We start from the raw sequence: 24,305 nt of genomic DNA on the forward strand, positions 1-24,305 counted from the left end.
CTTTATCTTTAATTTTTGTTAGTTTGATTACTATGTGGCTTGGCGTGTTTCTCTTTGGGTTTGTCCTGTATGGGACTCACTGTGCTTCCTGGACTTGGGTGGCTATTTCCTTTCCCATGTTAGGAATGTTTTTGACTATAATCTCTTCAAATATTTTCTTGGGTCCTTTCTCTCTTTCTTCTCCTTCTGGGACCCATATAATGCAAATGTTGTTGCGCTTAATGTCATCCCAGAGGTCTCTTAGGCTGTCTTCATTTCTTTTCATTCTTTTTTCTTTATTTTGTTCTGCAGCAGTGAATTCCACCCTTCTGTCTTCTAGGTCACTTATCCATTTTTCTGCCTCAGTTATTCTGCTATTGATTCCTTCTAGTGTATTTTTCATTTCAGTTATTGTATTGTTCATCTCTGTTTGTTTGTTCTTTAATTCTCCTAGGTCTTTGTTAAACACTTCTTGCATCTTTTCAACCTTTGCCTCCATTCTTTTTCGAGGTCCTGGATCATCTTCACTATCATTATTCTGAATTCTTTTTCTAGAAGGTTGCGTATCTCCACTTCATTTAGTTGTTTTTCTGGGGTTTTATCTTGTTCCTTCATCTGGTAAATAGCCCTCTGCCTTTTCGTCTTTTCTATCTATTTGTTTCATTCTTGACGGTGGTGAAATCATTGATATTTTTAAGTTCCATGTCATGTAATTTAATTAAACTGACTTCTGAAATTTCCTTCTGAAAGGTTTCACTGGAAGAAAAAAATGCAACCATTATTTATGACCCTAAACTGCAGACTCCAAAGACCCTACAGGAAGCCATTGATGACATGGGCTTTGATGCTGTTCTGCACAATCCTAAGCCGCTCCCTGTTTTAACTGAGACCGTGTTTCTGACTGTTACTGCTTCACTGGCTCCGCCATGGGAGCATATCCAAAGCACATTGCTCAAGACGAAGGGCGTGACAGACATTAAAATTTCCCCTCAGCAGAGAACTGCAGTGGTGATAATAATCCCTTCTATAGTGAATGCCAGTCAGATAGTAGAGCTGGTTCCGGCTCTCAGTTTAGATACAGGAACTCTTGAGAAAACGTCAGGAATTTGCGAAGATTTCAGTATGGCTCAAGCAGGCGAAGTCATGCTGAAGATGAAGGTGGAAGGGATGACCTGCCATTCATGTACTAGCACCATTGAAGGAAAAATTGGGAAACTGCAAGGTGTTCAGCGAATTAAAGGTAGTATGCCTGATGTTATTTGTTTGATTGCTTTGCAAGGCTTAGTTTTCTGTTTTGGCCTTTTTAACTTTTGCATTTTTCTTAAGCATGGGTTTTTAATCTCTGGGACTAGAATGTTACTGCTTCATTGAAGTCTGAGGTACAGTGTATTCCCAGCATTAATGTTAGTAAAGTTAATGGTTATAAGTAAAAGTTATGTGAATCTTGAACTAGCATAAAAGGCAGCCAGGGTGGTGATTCATGAAGTTCAGGGTTCTTAACACAACATGGCTAGGGTCCTCTTGACTTCTAATATGTTTCTATTCAGGCATGCAGAAACTTGGAGACCACAAATGTAGTGGTCACATCTTTTACTCTCTTACTAGTCCATATCATTAACATTTTCTGAAAAGAACAGAATTATTTTAAGAAAGGATAATGACAACAATGAGAGAAACAATTATGTATGGCATTGATTTGGTCTACAGAATGTTTTCTGAAGTGGCCCAGGAATAACTGAACTAAATAATTATTTTCCTTTTTATTAACTAGTTTCCCTGGACAATCAAGAAGCTACTGTTGTTTATCAACCTCATGTTATCACAGCAGAGGAAATAAAAAAGCAGATTGAAGCTGTGGGCTTTCCAGCATTCATCAAAAAACAGCCCAAGTACCTCAAATTGGGAGCTATTGATATAGAACGTCTAAAGAACACACCAGTCAAATCCTCAGAAGGATCACAGCAAAGGAGTCCATCATATACCAATAATTCAACAGTCGTTTTCATCATAGATGGCATGCACTGTAAATCATGTGTGTCAAATATTGAAAGTGCTTTATCTGCACTCCAATATGTAAGCAGTGTAGTCGTTTCTTTAGAGAATAGATCTGCCACAGTAAAGTACAATGCAAGTTTAGTCACTCCAGAAACTCTGAGAAAAGCAATAGAGGCCATATCACCAGGGCAATATAGAGTTAGTAGTACAAATGAAATTGAGAGTACTTCAAACTCTCCCTCCAGCTCATCTCTTCAGAAGAGTCCTTTGAACATAGTTAGCCAGCCTCTGACTCAAGAAACCGTGATAAACATTGATGGCATGACTTGTAATTCTTGTGTGCAGTCTATTGAGGGTGTCATATCAAAAAAGGCAGGTGTAAAATCCATACGAGTATCACTTGCAAATGGCAAAGGGACTGTTGAATATGATCCTTTACTAACCTCTCCAGAAACCTTGAGAGAAGCAGTAGAAGACATGGGATTTGATGCTTCCTTGTCAGGTAATATCATTTTTTTCTTTGATTCCTTTAATGTTCTTTTATTAACACTTTGCTGGTTCTTTTGGCTTTTATCAATGAGAAATGAGTAATAGGCACTGCTATTCCACTTTTTGGAAATAAGACATATGGAGGTGGTCAGCAGTGTATACAAAGATGCATAAGGATGTTTGCCTAATTATTTATAATATTTAAAAACTAGAAACATTAAATAAATCATGATACCTCCATATGATGAAATGCTAAGAAGCCATAAAAAATTATGGTATTGAAGATACTTAATGCCACAGGAAAGTGTCTGAGATATTTTGTTAACTGAAAAAAAAAGCAAGCAAAAAAGCTGTCTGTTCAGTATGATCAAAATTTTATAAACACATGTATAAGGATTTATACCATGTATACGTTATTTATGTATATGAATGAATAAAATTCCTGGTAGGACATGAACTAAATTTTAACAGTAGTTATTTGTGAGTGTAGTTATTTGTGAGTGGTAGGATAAAGGTGATATTTTGTTTTCAATTTGCTTTCTTATGTATTTTAATTTTATTGTGTGTGTGTGACAGGGATGTATGTATGTTTGTATGCATTTTTGTATATATAATATTGGAGAAGCAAATGTTATTTTAAAAATAAAAAAGTAGAAATAAATAATAGAATTTTAACTGTAGTTTTGAATTTAGGCATTCAAATGAACCTGACTCTAGAACTGGCCCAAAGTCTTCCTGTTTCCTGGCAGCACTTACCTTGAACTAAAACCAAAGACGTATATCCAATGGAATTTGCCCATGTGAACTTGTTTTAACCTAGAATTGAACCTCGCCTTGAATTAAACTGGAAATTCCCTAAGTGAAATTTCTTGCTGTAAATAACAATGGAAAAGTTGAATAACTAATTTCTAGACAATGTCATTAACCTTTGCTCTTCTGATCAGAATGAAAGATATCAAATAGCAGTGTTCTCTTTTCAAGCTCACTAAAACTGAGAAGCATAAAAAATTAGTCACATGCTCAAATTATTATGGTAGATAAGTGTCAGTGGAAAAGGACCCAGAGATATAAACATTCTTAATTTTCATGTTCATGACAAATGGTAGAAATTATAGAACTGTCACTTCTTAAAGTCAAGATGTAGTTCACATACCATAAAATTCACCCTTTTAAAGTACACAATCCAGTGGTTATTAGTATATTCACAGAAATTTGCAGCCATTACCATTATGTAATTTTAGAACATTTTTATCAGCCTCCCAAAGAAACCCCATACTGAAAAGCAGTCACTCCCCATTTCCCCTTCACCTCACCCTAGCCCAGCCCCTTTTATCTACTGTTCTGTTTTCTGGCTTTATGAATTTGACAACTCTAAGTACCATATAAGTGGAGTCAGAATATTCATCCCTTTGTATTTAACGTCTTTAACTTAGCATAATGTTTTCAAGATAACAAATGTTCATCCGTGTTTATGATATGTATCAGTACTTCATTCCTTTTTACTGCTGAATAGTATACCATTGTATGCATATACCTCATTTTGTCTCCATTCATCAGTTGATGGAGATTTGGGTTGTTTCCACTCCTTGGCTATCATGAATAATGTTGTGATGAGCATTTGTTACAAGTTTTTGCACGAATATATTTTTTTCTTTCTCCTGGGTATATACTAGGAGTGGAATTTCTAGGTCATATGGTGAATATGTTTAACTTTTTCAGTAACTGCCAAGCTGTTTTCCAAAATGGCTGTACTATTTTATATTCTCACTTAGAAGTCTCACTTTGATAAAGAAGATCTCAAAAGACCAAGATTCTTGTGCCTTAAAAAAGATACACACACACACATGCACGAATACGCGCACACACTGGAATACTACTCAGCCATAAAAAATGAAATAATGTCATTTGCAGCAACATGGATGGACCTAGAGATTATCATACTAAGTGAAGTGAGTCAAAGACAAATATCATATGATATCACTTATATGTGGAATCTAAAAAAAATGATTCAAATGAACTTATTTACAAAACAGAAACAGACTCACAGACATAGAAAGCAAACTTATGGCTACCAAAAGGGAAAGGGGGGGAGAGATAAATTAGGAATTTGGGATTAACAGATACACACTACTGTATATAAAATAGATAAACAACAAGGACCTGTATAGCACAGGGAACTATATTCAATATCTTGTAATACCCTATAATGGAAAAGAATCTGAAAAAGATGATATATATCTGAAAAAGAATATATATATATATGTATATATATATATGGTTGATAACAAATGACTGCATTGTGTGTTTCTGCTAGAGATCAGAGTTTAAGATGCCACCAGAATTGTGGCTACCCATTTTCTGAATGCCAGTGCTAGTGCTGATCCAGGCTTCACAGTCTGCCACTCTGATGCGTTCCTAGAGGTACAGGGATCAGTGCATTTCGCCTCATGTTATACCAGTCCTGGGTGGGCCATAAATGTTAAGGAGGTAGTGAGAAAAATGGGAGGTGTTTTTTATCATGACCATCAATCTCATCATTCTCTTAAAAAGGCATAGTATATGAAGTTGTCTTCACTAACCAATTAAAGCAAACCCAATACTCAAATTCCTTTTCCTTTTTTGTAACTTTTTTATCTTTAATTTCAAACTCACAGAAAAGCTACAAGAATAGTACAAAGAATTCCTGTTTACCAATTTTACTCAGATTCCACAGTTGTTAATATTTTGCCACATTTGTTTTATCATTCTCTTTCTCTGTCGACAGACAGAGACATATATTCAAACACACATTACCCACACACGTATATACCTTTTTCTGAATCATTTGAGAGTAAGTTGCAGACATGATGTTTATAATTGTTTTTAAGCCATTTTATGATTATGTATTTATTCTTCATATTACTTTAGACTGAACACACCAGTTTTGAGGATCAGATTGGAAACCCTTTCTTGAAATTTTTGGAATCTTTTCTGATTGTTGCCTCAAGTGCAGGAGAGTCAGCCTTCCTTTTGAATTCATTTAAGCATAAGTAGTGTGGCTACAGCTTATAGAAAAGCTAATTTAAAGAAACTAGCCATTTAATTCACTGTGGCTTTTTAACACCTGTACTGCCTCTGTGGCAGATGGAAGGTTTTGCTCTTCTTGCCACACTCACTGGGGTAAAGGTCACAATTTTATGAATCTTTGTTGAGAAGTCATGCCAATATAGCTAAAAGCAATCACCTCGGGGCTTCCCTGGTAGTTCAGTGGTTAAGAATCCGCCTGCCAATGCAGGGGACATGGGTTCGAGCCCTGGTCCAGGAAGATCCCACATGCCGTGGAGCAACTAAGCCCGTGGGCCACAACTACTGAGCCTGCGCTCTAGAGCCCGTGAGCCACAACCACAACAAGAGAAGCCACTGCAATGAGAAGCCCACGCACAGCAACGAAGAGTAGCCCCCGCTCGCCCCAACTAGAGAAAGTCCACACACAGCAACAAAGACCCAATGCAGCCAACCGAAAAAAAAGGGGGGGGGATCACCTCTATGACTTATTTTAATTCAATACTGTACTTCTAGAGTGTGAAAATTGTAGATGGTATTTAGGTTACTTCTGGTACCTGAAAGAACTAAATTACTCTGGAACAAGACTTAAAGTAATTGGTAGTATAAACTTTTTTTTTCATTGCCCAAGTTCAAAATTAAGTCTTGATAGTAATTATGAGAGAATGAATAGATCCTGGCTAGATTAAAATAATGTTTTTTTTCAAAGCCAAAGCTATTTCCTTTGGGCAAATGAGCCTCCTTTTTGAATTTTTGGTACTATTTGGTAAATTTTGTCCTCTTTGTTCTAAATAATGCTCTCATAATCTGAATGAATATCGTTTTCTGAACTGATCCACTTAAGACCAGAGACTGACTAATTTCGGAATTGGGAGAATCTTGTCCCTTGCTATTCAGAGTGTCCTTTGCTCTACTCAGACTGACAGTACTGCCATCACCTGGAAGCTTGTTGGAAAAGTAGAGTCTCAGGCCCCACCCTAAATGTACTGAATCAGAACCTGCATTTTAACAAGATCTCCCAGGTGATGGTATGTGTGTTAAAATTTAAGAGCCATTATTATAACTGATTTGAGAAGTCTAGATCATTATTCATTAGGGAAATGGTAAGGCTTTTGTTAAAGTTTCTTCAAAAGATGCCCTTCTTCAGCACCCTAAAAACCAACTCTGCTATGCAAACTTTCCTCTGTGGGCTAGCCAAACAGACCTGAACCAGTTTTTTTGCCCAAGGGGAAGAAATAACAAGTTAGGTTAGTGGAAATTTCCACATCACTTCTTTTCCTCCTTATCTGTGCAGGAGAGTAGAAACTCTAGTTTTTTTGCATGTATTGATACATGGATGTGCAAAAGGGAATACTTTCTCCCTTCTTGGGAGGTGATTAATACTGCAGTGGATAAAGTAAAACAGAATAGCAACTTTTCTGAGACTGCAGGGGAGCTTCTGGGATAACAGAAGCTTTCCACTGTTTCACAGTCCATAAACATTCTACGGAAAGAGTCTCTGAACACTCCTTTGTGAAAAATGAATATTACTGCTGACTTACTCCTTGCCTCTTCTTCCATTGTCCACAAAGGCATTTTAATTTTAAAAATAGGATATATTGGTGTTAAAAGTTCAAACATACAGAAGTGTCTGTATAGGAAATTTGTTCATCTGTCTGTTATTCTGTTCCTGCTTTAACCCCATTCCCCAGAAGGAGCCACCATTAATAGTTTGGTATGTACCCTCCTAGGCTTTCTTTTACAGGTTCTCATATATACACTCTAACAATTTTTAAATGACATTATACTTCAATGCTGTTCTGCCGACTGCTTTTGGTTCCACTTAGTATATCACGAATTGCTTTACTGCCAGTATGTAAATCGTTAACATAATGATAAAAATTCATGATAAAAATAAGAGCTATCTATTAACAAACCATTGTCTACTCGGGTTGGGGGTAGAGATAATGGCTTGAAGATATTGATGTAAAGTTTTGTTTATTCAGTTAGTTCAGATTTTCCTGAGAATTGGGATGGGCAGTGTTGAACTTGGAAGTCACTACCTAGAAAGTGTAGAGATAACATTGCACTGGGCTCTAGGTCCATGACAGTTTTAAAGGAGTGGATTGACAGTGCCAGGAGGTGTGGATTGTGATGAGTGACAAGGATGCAGCTGGAGAATACCTCAAATGAAAAGAATCTTTTCCTGTCCACCAGATACAAATGAGCCACTGGTAGTAATAGCTCAGTCCTCATCGGAAGTGCCACTTTTGACCTCAACTAATGAATTTCATACCAAAATGATGACACCAATTCATGACAAAGAGGAGGCAAAGACTTCATCTAAGTGTTATATACAGGTCACTGGTATGACTTGTGCTTCCTGTGTAGCAAACATTGAACGGAATTTAAGACGAGAAGAAGGTAAGACGCTTAAAGCCTGTTATTTTATGTACTAGTTTGAGGACTCTGTCCTTTTTGTCCTCTTATGTGTTTTGTAACCATGTTTATGACTCTTGCCAAGGCCTCATAAAGACTATCAGTGATTTGTAGGACAACCTTGGCTTCCTGACAACCAGTTTTTCTTAGTGTTTTGTTCCCTTAGATATAGTTCCTGTCTTGTTTACCTCATGGCCACATTTTAATATCAATGAAGTTTGTAGTCAAATAGCAGAAGGAAATACATAAGATTACTATTCTTTATGGACCTTGGCTGCAATGGATGTTAAGAAACATGAATTTTCTGATAAAGCTATGCTTAAAACTAACAACTACAATCCATAAGTTTCAATATTACTATACCCAGGCCAAGCACTGGACCAAAGCCAAGTTTGTTTAGAATTGTTCTCTTCCAACAACTTGATCACTGATCTTTGCTTGCAGTAAAAGTGTTCAAAAGTTACTTAATATTGTGTACAAGTTGTCATTTTAGGTTACACATTCTTAGGATAGCTACTATATATATTTTTTTAATTTTTAAATTTAATTTTATTTTTTTATACAGCAGGTGCTTATTAGTTATCCATTTTATACATATTAGTGTATATATGTCAATCCCAATCTCTCAATTCATCACACCATCACCCCCTCACCACTTTGCGCCCTTGGTGTCCATACGTTGTTCTCTACATCTGTGTCTCAACTTCTGCCCTGCAAACTGGTTCATCTGTACCATTTTCCTAGGTTCCACATATATGCGTTAATATGTGATATTTGTTTTTCTCTTTCTGACTTACTTCAGTCTGTATGACAGTCTCTAGATCCATCCACGTCTCTACAAATGACCCGATTTCATTCCTTTTTATGGCTGAGTAATATTCCCTTGTATATATGTACCACATCTTCTTTACCCATTTGTCTGTCGATGGGCATTTAGGTTGCTTCCATGACCTGGCTATTGTAAATAGTGCTACAATAAACATTGGGGTGTATGTGTCTTTTTGAATTATGGTTTTCTCTGCATATATGCCCAGTAGTGGGATTGCTGGGTCATATGGTAATTCTATTTTTAGTTTTTTAAGGAACGTCCATACTGTTCTCCATAGTGGCTGTATCAATTTACATTCCCACCAACAGTGCATTCTCCCTTTTCTCCACAGCCTCTCCAGCATTTATTGTTTGTAGATTTTTTGATGAAGGCCATTCTGACTGGTGTGAGGTGTTACCTCATTGTAGTTTTGATTTGCATTTCTCTAATGATTAATGATGTTGAACATCCTTTCATGTGTTTGTTGGCCATCTGTATATCTTCTTTGGAGAAACATCTATTTAGGTCTTCTGCCCAGATTTGGATTGGGTTGTTTGTTTTTCTTGATATTGAGCTGCATGAGCTGCCTGTATATTTCGGAGATTAATCCTTTGTCACTTGCTTTGTTTGCAAATACTTTCTCCCATTCTGAGGGTTATCTTTGTGTCTTATTTGTAGTTTCCTTTGATTTGCAAAAGCTTTTAACTTTCATTCGGTCCCAATTGTTTATTTTTGTTTTTATTTCCATTACTCTTAAGAGGTGGATCAAAAAAAGATCTTGATGCAATTTATGTCAAAGAGTGTTCTTCCTATGTTTTCCTCTAAGAGTTTTATAGTGTCCGGTCTTACATTTAGGTCTTTAATCCATTTTTGAGTTTATTTTTGTGTATGGTGTTAGGGAGTGTTCTAATTTCATTCTTTTACATGTAGCTGTCCAGTTTTCCCAGTACCACTTATGGAAGAGGCTGTCTTTTCTCTACTGTATATCCTTGCCTCCTTTGTCATACATTAGTTAACCATAGGTGTGTGGGTTTATCTCTGGGCTTTCTATCCTGTTCCATTAATCTATACTTCTGTTTTTGTGCCAGTACCATATTGTCTTGATTACTGTCCCTTTATAGTATAGTCTGAGGTCAATGAGCCTGATTCCTCCAGCTCTGTTTTTTTTTCCCTCAAGACTACTTTGGCTATACGGGGTCTTTTGTGTCTCCATACAAATTTTAAGATTTTTTGTTCTAGTTCTGTAAAAAAATGCCATTGGTAATTTGATAGGGATTGCATTGAATCTGTAGATTGCTTTGGGTAGTATAGTCATTTTCACAATATTGATTCTTCCAATCCAAGAACATGGTATATCTCTCCATCGGTTTGTATCATCTTTAATTTCTTTTGTCACTGTCTTATAGTTTTCTGCATACAGGTCTTTTGTCTCCCTAGGTAAGTTTATTCCTAGGTATTCTATTATTTTTCTTGCAATGGTAAATGGGAGTGTTTCCTCAATTTCTCTTTCTGAACTTTTGTTGGTAGTGTATAGGAATGCAAGAGATTTCTGTGCATTAATTTTGTATCCTGCAACTTTACCAAATTAATTGATTAGCTCTAGTAGTTTTCTGGTGGCATCTTTAGGATTTTCTATATATAGTATCATGTCATTTGCAAACAGTGACAGTTTTACTTCTTCTTTTCCAAATTATATTCCTTTTATTTCTTTTTCTTCTCTGATTGCTGTGGCTAGGACTTCCAAAACTGTGTTGAATAATAGTGGCGAGAGTGGTCATCCTTGTCTTGTTCCTGATCTTAGAGGAAATGGTTTCAGTTTGTCACCATTGAGAATGATGTTTGCTGTGGGTTTCTTGTATATGGCCTTTATTATGTTGAGGTAGGTTCCCTCTGTGCCCACTTTCTGGAGAGTTTTTATCCTAAATGGGTGTTGAATTTTGTCAAAAACTTTTTCTGCATCTGTTGAGATGATCGTATGGTTTTTATTCTTCAATTTGTTAATATGGTGTATCACATTCATTGATTTGCATATGTTGAAGAATCCTTGCATCCCTGAGATAAATCCCACTTGATCATGGTGTGTGATCCTTTTAATGTGTTGTCAGATTCTGTTTGCTAGTATTTCATTGAGGATTTTTGCATGTATATTCATGAGTGATACTGGTCTGTAATTTTCTTTTTTTGTAGTATCATTGTCTGTGGTTGTGGTCAGAAAAGATGCTTGATATGATTTCAATTTTCTTAAATTTACTGAGGCTTGATTTGTGACCCAAGATGTAATCAATCCTGGAGAATATTCCATGTGCACTTGAGAAGAAAGTGTAATCTGCTGTTTTTGGATGGAATGTCCTGTAAACATCAATTAAATGTGTCTGGTCTATTGTGTCATTTAAAGTTTCTGTTTCCTTATTAATTTTCTGTTTTGATGATCTGTCCATTGGTGTAAGTGAGGTGTTAAATTCCCCCACTATTAGTATGTTACTGTCAGTTTTCTCTTTTTTGGCTGTCAGCAGTTGCCTTATGTATTGAGGTATTCCTATGTTGTGTAAATATATATTTATAATAGTTATATCTTCTTCTTGGATTGATCCCTTATTATGTAGTGTCCTTCCTTGTCTCTTGTAACATTTCTTTACTTTAAAGTCTATTTTATCTGATGTGAGTATTGCTACTCCAGCTTTCTTTTGATTTCCATTTGCATGGAATAATATCTTTTTCCATCCCCTCACTTTCAGTCTATATGTGTCCCTAGGTCTGATGTGGGTCTCTTGTAGACAGCATATATATGGGTCTTGTTTTTGTATCCATTCAGCAAGCCTGTGTCTTTTGGTTGGATCATTTAATCCATTCACGTTTAAGGTAATTATCAATAAGTATGTTCCTATTACCATTTTCTTAATCATTTTGGGTTTGTTTTTGTAGGTCCTTTTCTTCTCTTGTGGTTCCCACTTAGAGTAGTTCCCTTAGCATTTGTTGTAGAACTGGTTTGGTGGTGCTGAATTCTCTTAGCTTTTGCTTATCTGTAAAGCTTTTGATTTCTCCATGGAATCTGAATGAGATCCTTTCTGAGTAGAGTAATCATGGTTGTAGGTTTTTCCCTTTCATCACTTTAAGTATATCATGCCACTCCCTTCTGGCTTGTAGAGTTTCTGCTGCGAAATCAGCTGTTAACCTTATGGGAGTTCCCTTGTATGTTATTTGTCATTTTCCCTTTGCTGCTTTCAATAATTTTTCTTTGTCTTTAATTTTTGATAGTTTGATTACTATGGCTTGGCGTGTTTCTCTTTGGGTTTATCCTGTATGGGACTCTCTGTACTTCCTGGACTTGGGTGGCTATTTCCTTTCCCATGTTAGGAATGTTTTTGACTATAATCCCTTCAAATATTTTCTTGGGTCCTTTCTCTCTTTCTTCTCCTTCTGGGACCCGTATAATGCAAATATTGTTGTGCTTAATGTTGTCCCAGAGGTCTCTTAGGCTGTCTTCATTTCTTTTCTTTCTTTTTTCTTTATTCTGTTCCACGGCAATGATTTCCATCATTCTGTCCTCCAGGTGACTTATCTGTTCTTCTGCCTCAGTTATTCTGCTGTTGATTCCTTCTACTGTAATTTTCATTTCAGTTATTGTATTGTTCATCTCTGTTTGTTTGTTCGTTAATTCTTCTAGGTGTTTTTTCTTTAATTCTTCTAGGTGTTTGTTAAACATTTCTTGCGTCTTCTCAATCTGTGCCTCCATTCTTTTTCCAAGATCCTGGATCACGTTCACTGTCATTATTCTGAATTCTTTTTCTGGAAGGTTACCTATGTCCACTTCATTTAGTTGTTTTTCTGGGGTTTTATCTTGTTCCTTCATCTGGTACATAGTCCTCTGCCTTTTCATCTTGTCTGTCTTTCTGTGAATGTGGTTTTTGTTCCACAGGCTGCAGGATTGTAGTTCATCTTGCTTCTGTTGTCTTCCCTCTGGTGGATGAGGCTATCTAAGAGGCTTGAGCAAGTTTCCTGATGGGAGGGAATGGTGGTGGGTAGAGCTGGGTGTTGCTCTGGTGGGCAGAGCTCAGTAAAACTTTAATTCCCTTGTCTGCTGATGGGTGGGGCTAGGTTCCCTCCCTGTGGGTTGTTTGGCCTGAGGCGACCCAACCCTCGAGCCTACCCGGCTCTTTGGTGGGAGCAATGGCGAACTCTCCGAGGGCTCACGCCAAGCAGCACTTACCAGAACTTCTGCTGCCAGTGTCCTTGTCCTCACTGTGAGACACAGCCACCCCCCGCCTCTGCAGGCGACCCTTCAGCAGTAGCAGATAGGTCTGGTTTAGTCTCCTATGGGGTCACTGCTCCTTCCCCTGGGTCCTGATGTGCCCAGTACTTTGTGTGTGCCCTCCAAGGGTGGAGTCTCTGTTTCCCCCAGTCCTGTCAAAGTCCTGCAATCAAATCCCACCAGCCTTCAAAGTCTGATTCTCAAGGAATTCCTCCTCCCGTTGCCAGACCCCCAGGTTGGGAAGCCTGACGTGGGGCTCAGAACCTTCACTCCAGTGGGTGGACTTCTGTGGTATAAGTGTTCTCCAGTTTGTGAGTCACCCACCCAGCAGTTATGGGATTTGATTTTATTGTGATTGTGCCCCTCCTACCATCTCACTGTGGCTTCTCCTTTGTCTTTGGATGTGGGGTATATTTTTGGTTAGTTCCCGTGTCTTCCTGTTGATGATTGTTCAGCAGTTAGTTGTGATTCTGGTGCTTTTGCAAGACGGAGTGAGCGCACGTCCTTCTAGTCCACCATCTTCAAGCCATTCTATAATATAGTTTTTTAATCCGTTACACTCAGATGTTTTAACTTATAATTTTGCACTCACATTAATGGACTTTGCAGTATGCATAGTAGATTTGTTAACCATAGAGATATGTGAGTATGTTTAATGAGCCTGAAGGCATAGGTTTGGTACTCAAGCAGGCCTCGCCCAGGATATCTTAATGATACATGCTGTTAGTCAGAAGGGCTGAATAAATATGTTTATTATAAGCTTATCCCCACTCTTGGGGAAATAACTCAAAGTATATACTGTAATAATGGAATTCTATAGACAGTAGAATCACCTTATATGTAAAGGCCAGAACATTATTGTAACAAAATGTATGTTATACACTAGAGCCATCTTCAGTTCAATATTATCTTGTTTGCATTCTGTCATTTCTGCGTCCTTCATTTCAGCCTCCATTATATCTAATTAGAATGCAGTCAGGGCTAATTTACACTTTGAGTGATTAAAAAAGAATAGGAGGGAAGTTGCAAGCAAATGAAAGCAAATAGACGTTTTCAAGGGGTCTGTTTAATTTTAGAACAAACTCTCTTGGGGCAGTTCAGAAATAACCTTTCTCATGAGACAAGCAATGCCTGTTACAAATTACAGTTACAGATCTTTTTTCTTTTTTAATCCATTAAGCTGATACTTCCAGTTACATTCTACTCCCCATTTACTTCATCCTAACCCAGTTAGGCATACCATTGCCCTAGCTGGGGTCACTACATTCACTTTTGTTTCTTTAATTAAGTGGCACTGGTCTTCCCTCAGTTTCATCTGCATTATATTTTTAAAAATGAATTGATAGAGTTCTAATTATATTATGAAGTAAGAATTTTAAAAATTGTCCATAATTTATATAAGTATGAAACATATTTTTGAAACTTGAAAAACCAGATTTTCACTTTCTCTTTGGCTGTAGATTACATTCAACTGAAGCAAGAAGATTTTTTTCCTACTTTCTCTACACCCTTCTCTTATTACTGATACTTTCCTGTGATCTGATCTTCTGAATTATTTGGTACCCAGTGTGTAACCATTATTTTTTTCCAAAGAAAAGAATAGTATTTTATTTTAATTTTTTACCACTTTTATACAGAAAACTTAGATTATATTACATACTTTGTCTTCTTATTAAAAACTATTATTAAATTAATATTTGGATATTTTTTCTTTTTGTCAAAACCCAGAGCTAACCTATGGACTGTTGATCCCTATGCCCTGTCAGGTAGCCACCAAGGGCTGCTGATTCCTACAAAGAACTGCCGTTTCTGCTTCATGTTATTAATTTTCTTCCTGGAAGTGACAGCAATAGCTGGCCTAGAGAAGTGGGATGGTTGTTAACAAAATGCTTACACCAGAGAACAGCATGACTGCCATAAAATGAACTTTTTTGTTAAGTTGTGTGGCACTTGTTTTTCTTAGGAATAAGAGCATTTTAGATTAGTGTGTGTCAGACAATAAAACTTGAGAAAGAAATTCCTGTTATTTGGCAATATTGTAATGTGTATGTTGGTATATTCTTGGGTTCTTTGCTACAACTGCAGTCATTTCCTAAGTACACGAGTTCCTTTCTCTAGGACTCTGTCTTATGAGTTTCTAAAAATACTTTATATTTACATGATAAGGTCTCAATCGATTACAATTCATGGGCATTATTTGGATCCCAATTCAAGCAAACAAACAAACAGTGTTAAACAGTTGTAAGACAGTTGTGGAAATGTGAACATTGCCTGGATATTTGATGATATTGAGGAATTATTTTAGGTTTGATAATGGTATTATGGTTCTTTTTTAAAGAAAAGAGTCTTATCTTTTAGTGATATGTATTTAAATATTTACATATGATACGATATCTGGGATTTGCTGCAAAATAATCAGGGTAAAGGGCAGGGAGTGAGTAGGTAGGAATATATATGAAACAAGAGTAGCCCAGTGTTATTGATAATTATTGAAGCTGAGAGATGGGTACATCAAGTTTATTATATTGTTTTCTCTTTTGTGTGTCTGTGTGTATGTATTTGAAAATTTCCATACTAAAAAGTTTTTTTAAAATGAGGCCTTCTTTTCAAATAGTTTTATTTGATTTGGGTTCAAGACTGTATAAAAGTTAAGAAATAAATTTCTCCAGATTCACTTAATCCTTTCACAGTTAAATGAAAAAAAGCTATTATAAGATTATTATTTTTATGAAAAATGTTATCTGAATTATTTTTCTTATCAATATTCCTAGGAATATATTCTGTACTTGTGGCTCTGATGGCTGGGAAGGCAGAAGTAAGATATAACCCTGCTGTCATACAACCCCCGATGATAGCCGAGTTAATCCGAGAGCTTGGATTTGGAGCCACTGTGATAGAAAATGCTGATGAAGGGGATGGTGTTTTGGAACTTGTTGTAAGTAAGACGTTTTGTGTGGTTAATAGAATTTTCAGGAAAACTTGGCAAGAATTCAGAAAAGAGTTTGAAAGATAATTAAAATGTGGGGACAGTAAAACATAAAATGAAAATTAAGGAAACTGGAAAGATATGACAATGGTGGCCTTCAAGCATAGAATGTAAAAGATAATCATCTCGGGCTTCCCTGGTGGCGCAGTGGTTGAGAGTCCGCCTGCCGATGCAGGGGACACGGGTTCGTGCCCCAGTCCGAGAGGATCCCACATGCCGTGGAGCGGCTGGGCCCGTGAGCCATGGCCGCTGGACCTGCACGTCCGGAGCCTGTGCTCTGCAATGGGAGAGGCCACAACAGTGAGAGGCCCGCGTACCGCAAAAAAAAAAAAAAAAGATAATCATCTCTATTAAGAACCAATAAACAAGAATTGGGTTTGAATGAATAAATGAAAATCAACTTTTAAAATATAGTATGATTCCTACATGAAATTACTGGAAGAAATATTTGGAGCTTTTTTCAATATTCTACTTTAAAAATTTCAGACATCAGGAAAGTCAAAAGAATTGTACAGTTGAACATTCTTACACACACTGAATAGATTCTACAATTAACATTTTACTATATTTGTTTTATCATACATCAGTCCATCAGTCCATTGTGGAAATAATTTTAAACTCAAAACGAAATTGCAAAAACAGTACAGAGGATTTCCCTGTAGCCTCTACCTAGCTTTTCCCAGTGATAACATCCAATCTATCATTTAAAAAATAATATTAGAGTAGGAAGAGTCTTTCTAAATATCATACAAAATCCATAAAAGACAAGGTTGATAACTTCAGGTACATAAAAATTTCTTCTTGGGAGAAAAACACCATAAACAAAGTCAAAAGGCAAGTAAAATATTTGTAATTCATATCATAAATGAAGGTTAATTTTCTTAATATATGAAGAAGTGTTATAAATCAATAAAAGCCATCAACCCAAAAGAAAGATGGTAAAGGGTATGAACTGACAGTTCACAGAAAAGCCAAGACAGTACCTCTTTAAATGAAAAAATGTTCAATGTCACTTTTAATAAGAGTAAAGCAAATTAAAACTGCACTGAAATGCCATTTTCCACCTGTGAGATTGGTAAAGATAAAAAGCAATTTTGTTAACACTGTGTTTGATCTCTCATATATTGCTGGTGGCATGTCAATTGAGACAAGGACTCAACAGAAGAATTTGGCAATATCTATCGAAAGTAAAATTGCACATAGCCTTTGCCTCAGAAGCTCCACTTGTAGGAAATTATCCAGCAGACATATTTGGATATGTTTGAAATGATATGTGTGCAATGATGTTCATTATAGTTTTTTTTTTGTTTTTTTGTTTTTTTTTTTGCGGTACGCAGGCCTCTCACTGCTGTGGCCTCTCCCATTGCGGAGCACAGGCTCCGGACGCGCAGGCTCAGTGGCCATGGCTCACGGGCCTAGCCGCTCCGCGGCATGTGGGATCTTACCGGACCGGGGCACGAACCCATGTCCCCTGCATCGGCAGGCGGACTCTCAACCACTGCGCCACCAGGGAAGCCCCTATAGTATTCTTACATAGCAAAAGATAGGAAACAAACTAAATGTCAGTCATTGGAGACTGATACATACATCCATACCATGGGATACTAAGCAGCTATTAAAAAGAATGGGTTGGTTTGTACTTTTTAAAGACTTCTAAAATTTAATAGCTTTAGCGAAATATAATTTACATACCATAAAACTCACCCTTTTAAAGTGTACAATTCAGTGGTTTTTAGTATATTCTCAGAGTTGTACAACTAATCACCACTATCAAATTTCAAAACATTTTCATCACCCCAAAAAAGAAACCCCATACCTATTAGCAGTCAGTCCTCATTCTTGATATTAACCATTTGAGTCTTCCTTTTTTTTTTTTTCCTTCATCACTCCAGCCAAAAGTTTGTCAATTTTGTCAATCTTTTCAAGTAACCAACTTTTGGTTTTGTTGATTTTCTCTATTCTCTCTTTTGTTAATTTTCACTCTAATCTTTGTTCTTTCTTTCCATCTGTTTGCTTTAGGTTTCATTTGTTTTACTTTTTCTAGTGTCTTAAGGTAGAAAGTTAGGTTATTTATTTGAGATCTTTCTTATTTTAAAATATTGGCACTTATAAATTTCCCTATAGGCACTGATTTCATTTCAGTTATTGTACTTTTCAACTCCAAACTTCCATTGGGCCTTTCTAATAATCTCTCTGTCTTTACTGATACTCTCTGTTTGGTGGGATATTGTCTCATACTTTCCTTTAATTCTTTAGACATCATTTCCTTTAGTTCAGTGAATATATTTAAAATAGCTGATTCAAGATCTTTGCCTAGTAAATCCAATGTCTGGGCTTCATCAGAGAAAGTTTTTTCCTGTGTATAGGCCATACTTTCTTGTTTCATTGTATGTCAGACAGTTTTTTGTTGAAAATATAATGTAGTAACTCTGGAAATAAGATTCTTCCCCTCTCCTCAGGGTTTGTTATTTGTTGCTGTTTGTCATTGTTATTGTTTGTTCAGTGACTTCTGAACTAATTCTATAAAGTCTGTGTTCTTTGTTGTGTGTGGCCACTGAAATCTCTGTTTGGTTAGCTCAGTTGTCAGCTAATGATCAGACAGTGATTGCCTTAAATATCTGGAACCAATAAGTCTCCCAGTCTTTGCTAAAGAGCTGTTTGTAAATGTTGGGGCATGCCTTGAACACTCAGCCATGCAGTTGTCAGTTTTGCCTTACCCTTCGACTCCTGCTTCTATGGAGCCTAAAGGTCAGCCTGAGGTGAGAAGTTAGGGCCTTTTCAGTTCTTTTCTGAACATACACACAGCCCTGGACATGTGCATAACCCTATGCATGTGCATGGCCTTCTAGATTCCTAGGAATATGTTGGAGCGCTTATGGACATCTTGCTTCCTGGCTTTCCCTTTTAGGCTTTTTTGTTAGTCTGTTGTTGGCCCCAACTGTTATCCATTGGCTCAGGCAGCCACAAGGTTAAATAATTTCCTCTAATTGTTTCTGACAAATTCTCCTGGGGAAAGGGCTTTTTGTATTCACTAAGATCATCAGGACAAACAGACATCTTTGCAAGTGGGATATTTCAGAGAACCATCAGACAGGCCAAATAATGACAGTTGTCTGGGAATGAGGCTTTGAAGGTACTCCAGTCCTTTTCTGTCCTCTCTGGTAGCTTCCCTGATGCTGTTTTTCACCATGATTGTGGCCTGTCGGTCTTCATGGCTACCCCAGAGCTGGAGGAGAGGGGATGGGAATACGGCAAACTGTAATGCCATATAGCTTGCTGTTTTATTGGAATTTATCTGATTTTCTTGAATAAATGCTTCCTGCATTGCTGTAAGCTTTTGTTTAATTTTCAGATTTCTTTTTTAATCAGTTTTTTAAATTGAGGTGTAGATGATTTACAATATTAGTTTCAGCTGTACAGCATAGTGATTCAAAATTCTTACAGATTATACTCCATTTAAAGTTATTGTAAAATATTGGCTGTATATCCTGTTCTGTACAATATATCCACATAGCTTATTTATTTTGTACATAGTAGTTTGTACCTTTTAATCCCTACCCCTATCTTGCCCCAACCCCTTTCCCTTTCCTCATTGGTAACCACTAGCTTGTTCTCTATGTGTAGGTTTCTGTTTATTATATTCATTTCTTTGTTTTATTGTTTAGATTCCACATATAGATGATAAGATACAGTATTTGTCTTTCTCTGTCTGACTTATTTCACTAAGTATAATACCCTCCAAGTCTATCCATGTTGTTGCAAATGGCAAAATTTCATTTTTTATGGCTGAGTAGTATTCCATCGTGTGTGTGTGTATGTGTGTGTGTGTGTCTTTGTGTGTGTGTGTATCACATCTACTTTATCCATTCATCTATTGATGGAACTTAGGTTGCTTCCATATCTTGGCTATTATAAATAATGCTGCTATGAACATTGAGGTACATGTATCTTTTTTAATTAGTGTTTTTGCTTTCTTTGGATATATACACAGGAGTGGAATTGATGGGTTATATGGTAGCTCTATTTTCAGGTTTTTGAGGAAAATCCATACCGTTTTCTTTAGTGGCTGCAGCAATTTACATTCCCACCAACAGTGTACAAGAGTTCCCTTTTTTCCAACTTTTCTGAAAAAGGTGGTTCCAACAACTTTTGCCAGTTTTCTCATTGCTTTTGTGGAGGAGAGAATTTTCAGAAATCCTCACGCCACTATTAATGATATTCTTTTGGTGGATATTCTTCAATAAGTACTTTGTAATTTGTTGTGTACTCTTTTTGGTTACTTCCCATAATCTTTCAGTGGTTGGTTTTTGAAACTTTTGTCCAGTTTTATCATTGCTCTTTGGAGAAAGGATTTGCTGAGCTCCTCACACAGTCATTCCAGAAGTCCTGCCCCTCCATTTTAGAACTTAATACCTAACTAAAGTATAACCTCACTCAAGACATAGGGCAAAATACATTTTTGGACAAAGGTAGAACACTTTTGTTATCCATTAACCTTCACTAGAAGTAATACTAAAGGATATATATATATATATATATATATATATACACACACACATACATACTGATATACTTTAGCAGGGTGAAAAAAATCTAGAGGGAAGCAAGGCATTGAATACAAGAAGCAATGATAGTTGTCAAATCCTCTATCACTGAGTAATAACAGGAAGCGGGAGACTTAATGAGATCCTTAATGTTGCAGCTGGGACCATATCTTTGTTCAATGTGATATAAAAACAGTGATCTAATTATCATAATCTAAAGCATATGAATAGTGCAGATAAGATCTTGTGTGTTAATCCCTTGTTACAAGAGTTCTTTTAGTTTAAAGTAATAACACACATTTAATGGAGGAAAAAAGTATGTTTCTGAATAACAAAGCCTTTGTCTTTAACAGGTGAGAGGAATGACATGTGCCTCCTGTGTACATAAAATAGAGTCTACCCTCACAAAACATGGAGGGATCTTCTACTGCTCTGTGGCCCTGGCAACCAACAAAGCACATATTAAATATGATCCAGAAATTATTGGTCCCAGAGATATTATTCATACAATTGAAGTAAGTGCCAAGACTTTGCATTTCTGTGTTCTTACCTATCTAGTCAGCACTCCCTTGAATCACTTCTGGTTTGTAGCAGATAGAGATGATGAGAAAAATCTGATTCCTTTGTTTACCTCTATAGACAACGTCTGTCTCAAAATTTAATGTAAGGGTGTCTCCTTTTTTTTTTTTTTTTTTTTTTGGTCTTCATCAGGAAGAATTAGGTAAAGGCACATTGGCACTATTGATCGGGAGCAGACTTAAGGCAGAACCACAGATCATTTAAAAATATTTAGAAAATGTAAGCAAAGTACAATTTGTTATGAGTAAAATTCATGTTAATCACTAAGAAAGTGAAGCATCCTGCTAGATGCTGTATTGTTTGTTAGGTCAAAGCAAATGATATCATAGTTAAAGTAAGAAATTTAAAAGACCAAACCTTTTTCTCTGTGAAAAATTCATCCTGCAGTCTTCAGTAAATCTTAAGTGGTAATACATGTGAAAGTGCTTTAGAAGTTTCACTGTGGTCTAGCATTGGTGTTCTAATAATCTAAAAAGCATATTAATCATTCAGGTAAGATCCTGTTAATGTAGATAGTAATACCATTAACATCTTTGTGAAGCTAGCATTATTGAGTACCTACTATGTGCCAGTTACCAAAATTGCAAAGCTTCAACTCTTGATTTAATTCTCACAACAGTGCTGTCATCTTCATTTTGGAAGTGAGGAAACTCAGGTTATGAGATGTAACTTCCCCAAAGTCACATAGGTAGTAAGTGTCATAGCTGGGATTTGAGCCTGATCTTTCTGACTCCAATGCTCATGCTTGCTCTTTTCACTGTGTTATACTGCCAAGAAATGTAAGATGGCAGCATTTTCCCTAGCAGTTCAAAATATAGTGTATGTTACTGTCTATGTTCATATGAGTCTTACTTAGGTGTAATTTTCTTTCAGTACTTTATTTTATTGCGGAAAATTTTCGTTCGTGTTCTTTTTCGGGTGCAACAAGAATAAAGACTGCATATGCAAACCCTTGAATAATATATTTAGTATGGTACTAGCTTTTGTGGCCTATTATTCAGTTTTCTGTACTTTCAGGGGATGGATGAATCAATGACTTGATAGATGTCAAAGCTAAAATTAAAAATAAAGTGATTAATATACATCAGTACTAGTAGATGCTTGTCTAAGTGTACGATTTATGATTTTACTGCTGAATTCTTTTTTTATTGGAGTACAGTTGCTTTACAGTGTTCTGTTAGTTTCTGCTGTACAGCAAAGTGAATCAGTTATACATATATCCACTCTGTTTTGTTTTTTTTTTTTTTGCGGTACGCGGGCCTCTCACTGTTGTTGCCTCTCCCGTTGCGGAGCACAGGCTCCAGACGCACAGGCTCAGCGGCCATGGGTCACGGGCCTAGCTGCTCCGTGGCATGTGGGATCTTCCCGGACCGGGGCACGAACCCGTGTCCCCTGCATCGGCAGACTGACTCTCAACCACTGCGCCACCAGGGAAGCCCTCCACTCATTTTTAGATTCTATTCCCATATAGGTCATTACAGAGTATTGAGTAGAGTTCCCTGTGCTATACAGTAGGTTCTTATTAGTTATCTATTTTATACATAGTAGTGTATATATCTCAATTCTGTCTTTATTAGGTCATCATACACTCTGTCGGCCTGACCAAGTAATAGTTTCTGCTTTTTTCCAAAATTACTTATTGGAGGCTTTAGTTGACTTGATATAAGAACCTCTACTGAGGACAGCTGCACTTGAGTTAAATCAGTAGTTTGAGAACAGTAGGATAGACATTAACTAGAGTTGAGAAAACACTCATTTCTTTGATGAAAGGTTAGAAACAAAGGTAATTAAGAGAAGGAAGCACATCTTCATCTTTATATTCCCCAGAATAACTTGCACTTAGTAATTGAATTGAGTTGTTCTTAATGACAATACCACAGCTTAGAATTTCCGTAGGTAATATTTATACATTCAGTGAAATAATTGTTTTCTCATGAATTTCCTTAGAGCTTAGGTTTTGAAGCTTCTTTGGTCAAGAAGGACCGGTCAGCAAGCCACCTAGACCATAAACGAGAGATAAGACAGTAAGTACTTTTGGAATGTCAGTGAAAAACAGATTTTGATTCCTCTTTACAAATTTAACAAACTATTAGCATGTCAGTTTTTTCAATATCATCATTACACTGGGTGGGAATTGGTCACAAGTTATATTTCCTTATAGTACATAGAATCTTTAACCATTATCTATTTACTCAAATGATTTTACTTTTCTATATTAGATGGCGACGGGCCTTTCTTGTGAGCCTGTTTTTCTGTATTCCTGTAATGGGGCTGATGATATATATGATGGTTATGGACCACCACCTTGCAACTCTTCACCATAATCAGAACATGAGCCAAGAAGAAATGATTAGCATTCATTCTTCTATGTTCCTGGAGCGCCAGATCCTGCCAGGATTGTCCATTATGAATTTACTATCTTTTTTATTGTGTGTACCTGTACAGGCAAGTGAAATGTTAGCAAGTATATTTGTTAATAATGAAAAATAGCCTAAATGTGGCAGGTGAGGCTATTTTCAGTTGTACAACAAATACTGGCCAGGAGTACGATCATTTTATGCTGGATGCTTTACAAAAATCATCTTAAACTGAGTGGTTAAAGTAGATAATAAATTCCATTTTAACCCCGAAGGATACTGTTTAATGACAAAGCAGAGAATAAGAGTTCAATTCATCTTCAGTTATGAATTTGGTATTCTTATCTGCTACTGTATGTAACTTTATATTTAAAGTAATTATAATAATAAAATGTTATACTTTATTTTTATTGTCTTTTTTAAACTTTTTATTTTGTATTGGAGTACAGTTGATTAACAATGTTGTGTTAGTTTCAGGTGTAAAACAAAGTGATTCAGTTATACATATGCATGTAGGAAGTCTGGGATTGACATGTACATGCTGCTATATTTAAAATGGATAATGGCCAACAAGGACCTACTGTATAGCACAGGGAACTGCTCAATATTCTTTTTTTTTTTAACTTTTTATTTTATATTAGAGTGTAGCCAATAAACAATGTTGTGATAGTTTCAGGTGCACAGCAAAGTGACTCAGCCGTACATATACGTGTATCCATTCTCCTCCAGGTTCCCCTTCTATCCAGGCTGCCACATAACATTGTCTGCTCAATATTCTGTAACAACCTAAGTTGGAAAAGAATTTCATAAAATGTTATATTTTATTTCTTTATATTTTATATTAAATGCATTAAAATTA

At 36.5% G+C, this 24,305-nt stretch overlaps 1 protein-coding gene across 1 annotated transcript in view; it reads left to right on the forward strand.

Moving 5' to 3' along the window:
* ATP7A (ATPase copper transporting alpha) overlaps positions 1–24,305 on the forward strand; it is a gene marked incomplete at its 3' end in the record, with an annotated part of 149,862 nt that overhangs the window by 99,746 nt on the left and 25,811 nt on the right. The window contains exons 3-9 of the mRNA XM_079726904.1: positions 730–1,219; positions 1,751–2,476; positions 7,702–7,908; positions 15,752–15,915; positions 20,864–21,025; positions 23,037–23,113; positions 23,309–23,534. Coding sequence (XP_079583030.1) covers positions 730–1,219; positions 1,751–2,476; positions 7,702–7,908; positions 15,752–15,915; positions 20,864–21,025; positions 23,037–23,113; positions 23,309–23,534 — 2,052 coding nt within the window. The remainder of the gene's footprint in view (positions 1–729; positions 1,220–1,750; positions 2,477–7,701; positions 7,909–15,751; positions 15,916–20,863; positions 21,026–23,036; positions 23,114–23,308; positions 23,535–24,305) is intronic.

Source organism: Hyperoodon ampullatus (assembly GCF_949752795.1).
Source record: "Hyperoodon ampullatus genome assembly, chromosome: X".
In the NCBI taxonomy this organism is placed as follows: Eukaryota; Metazoa; Chordata; class Mammalia; order Artiodactyla; family Ziphiidae; genus Hyperoodon; species Hyperoodon ampullatus.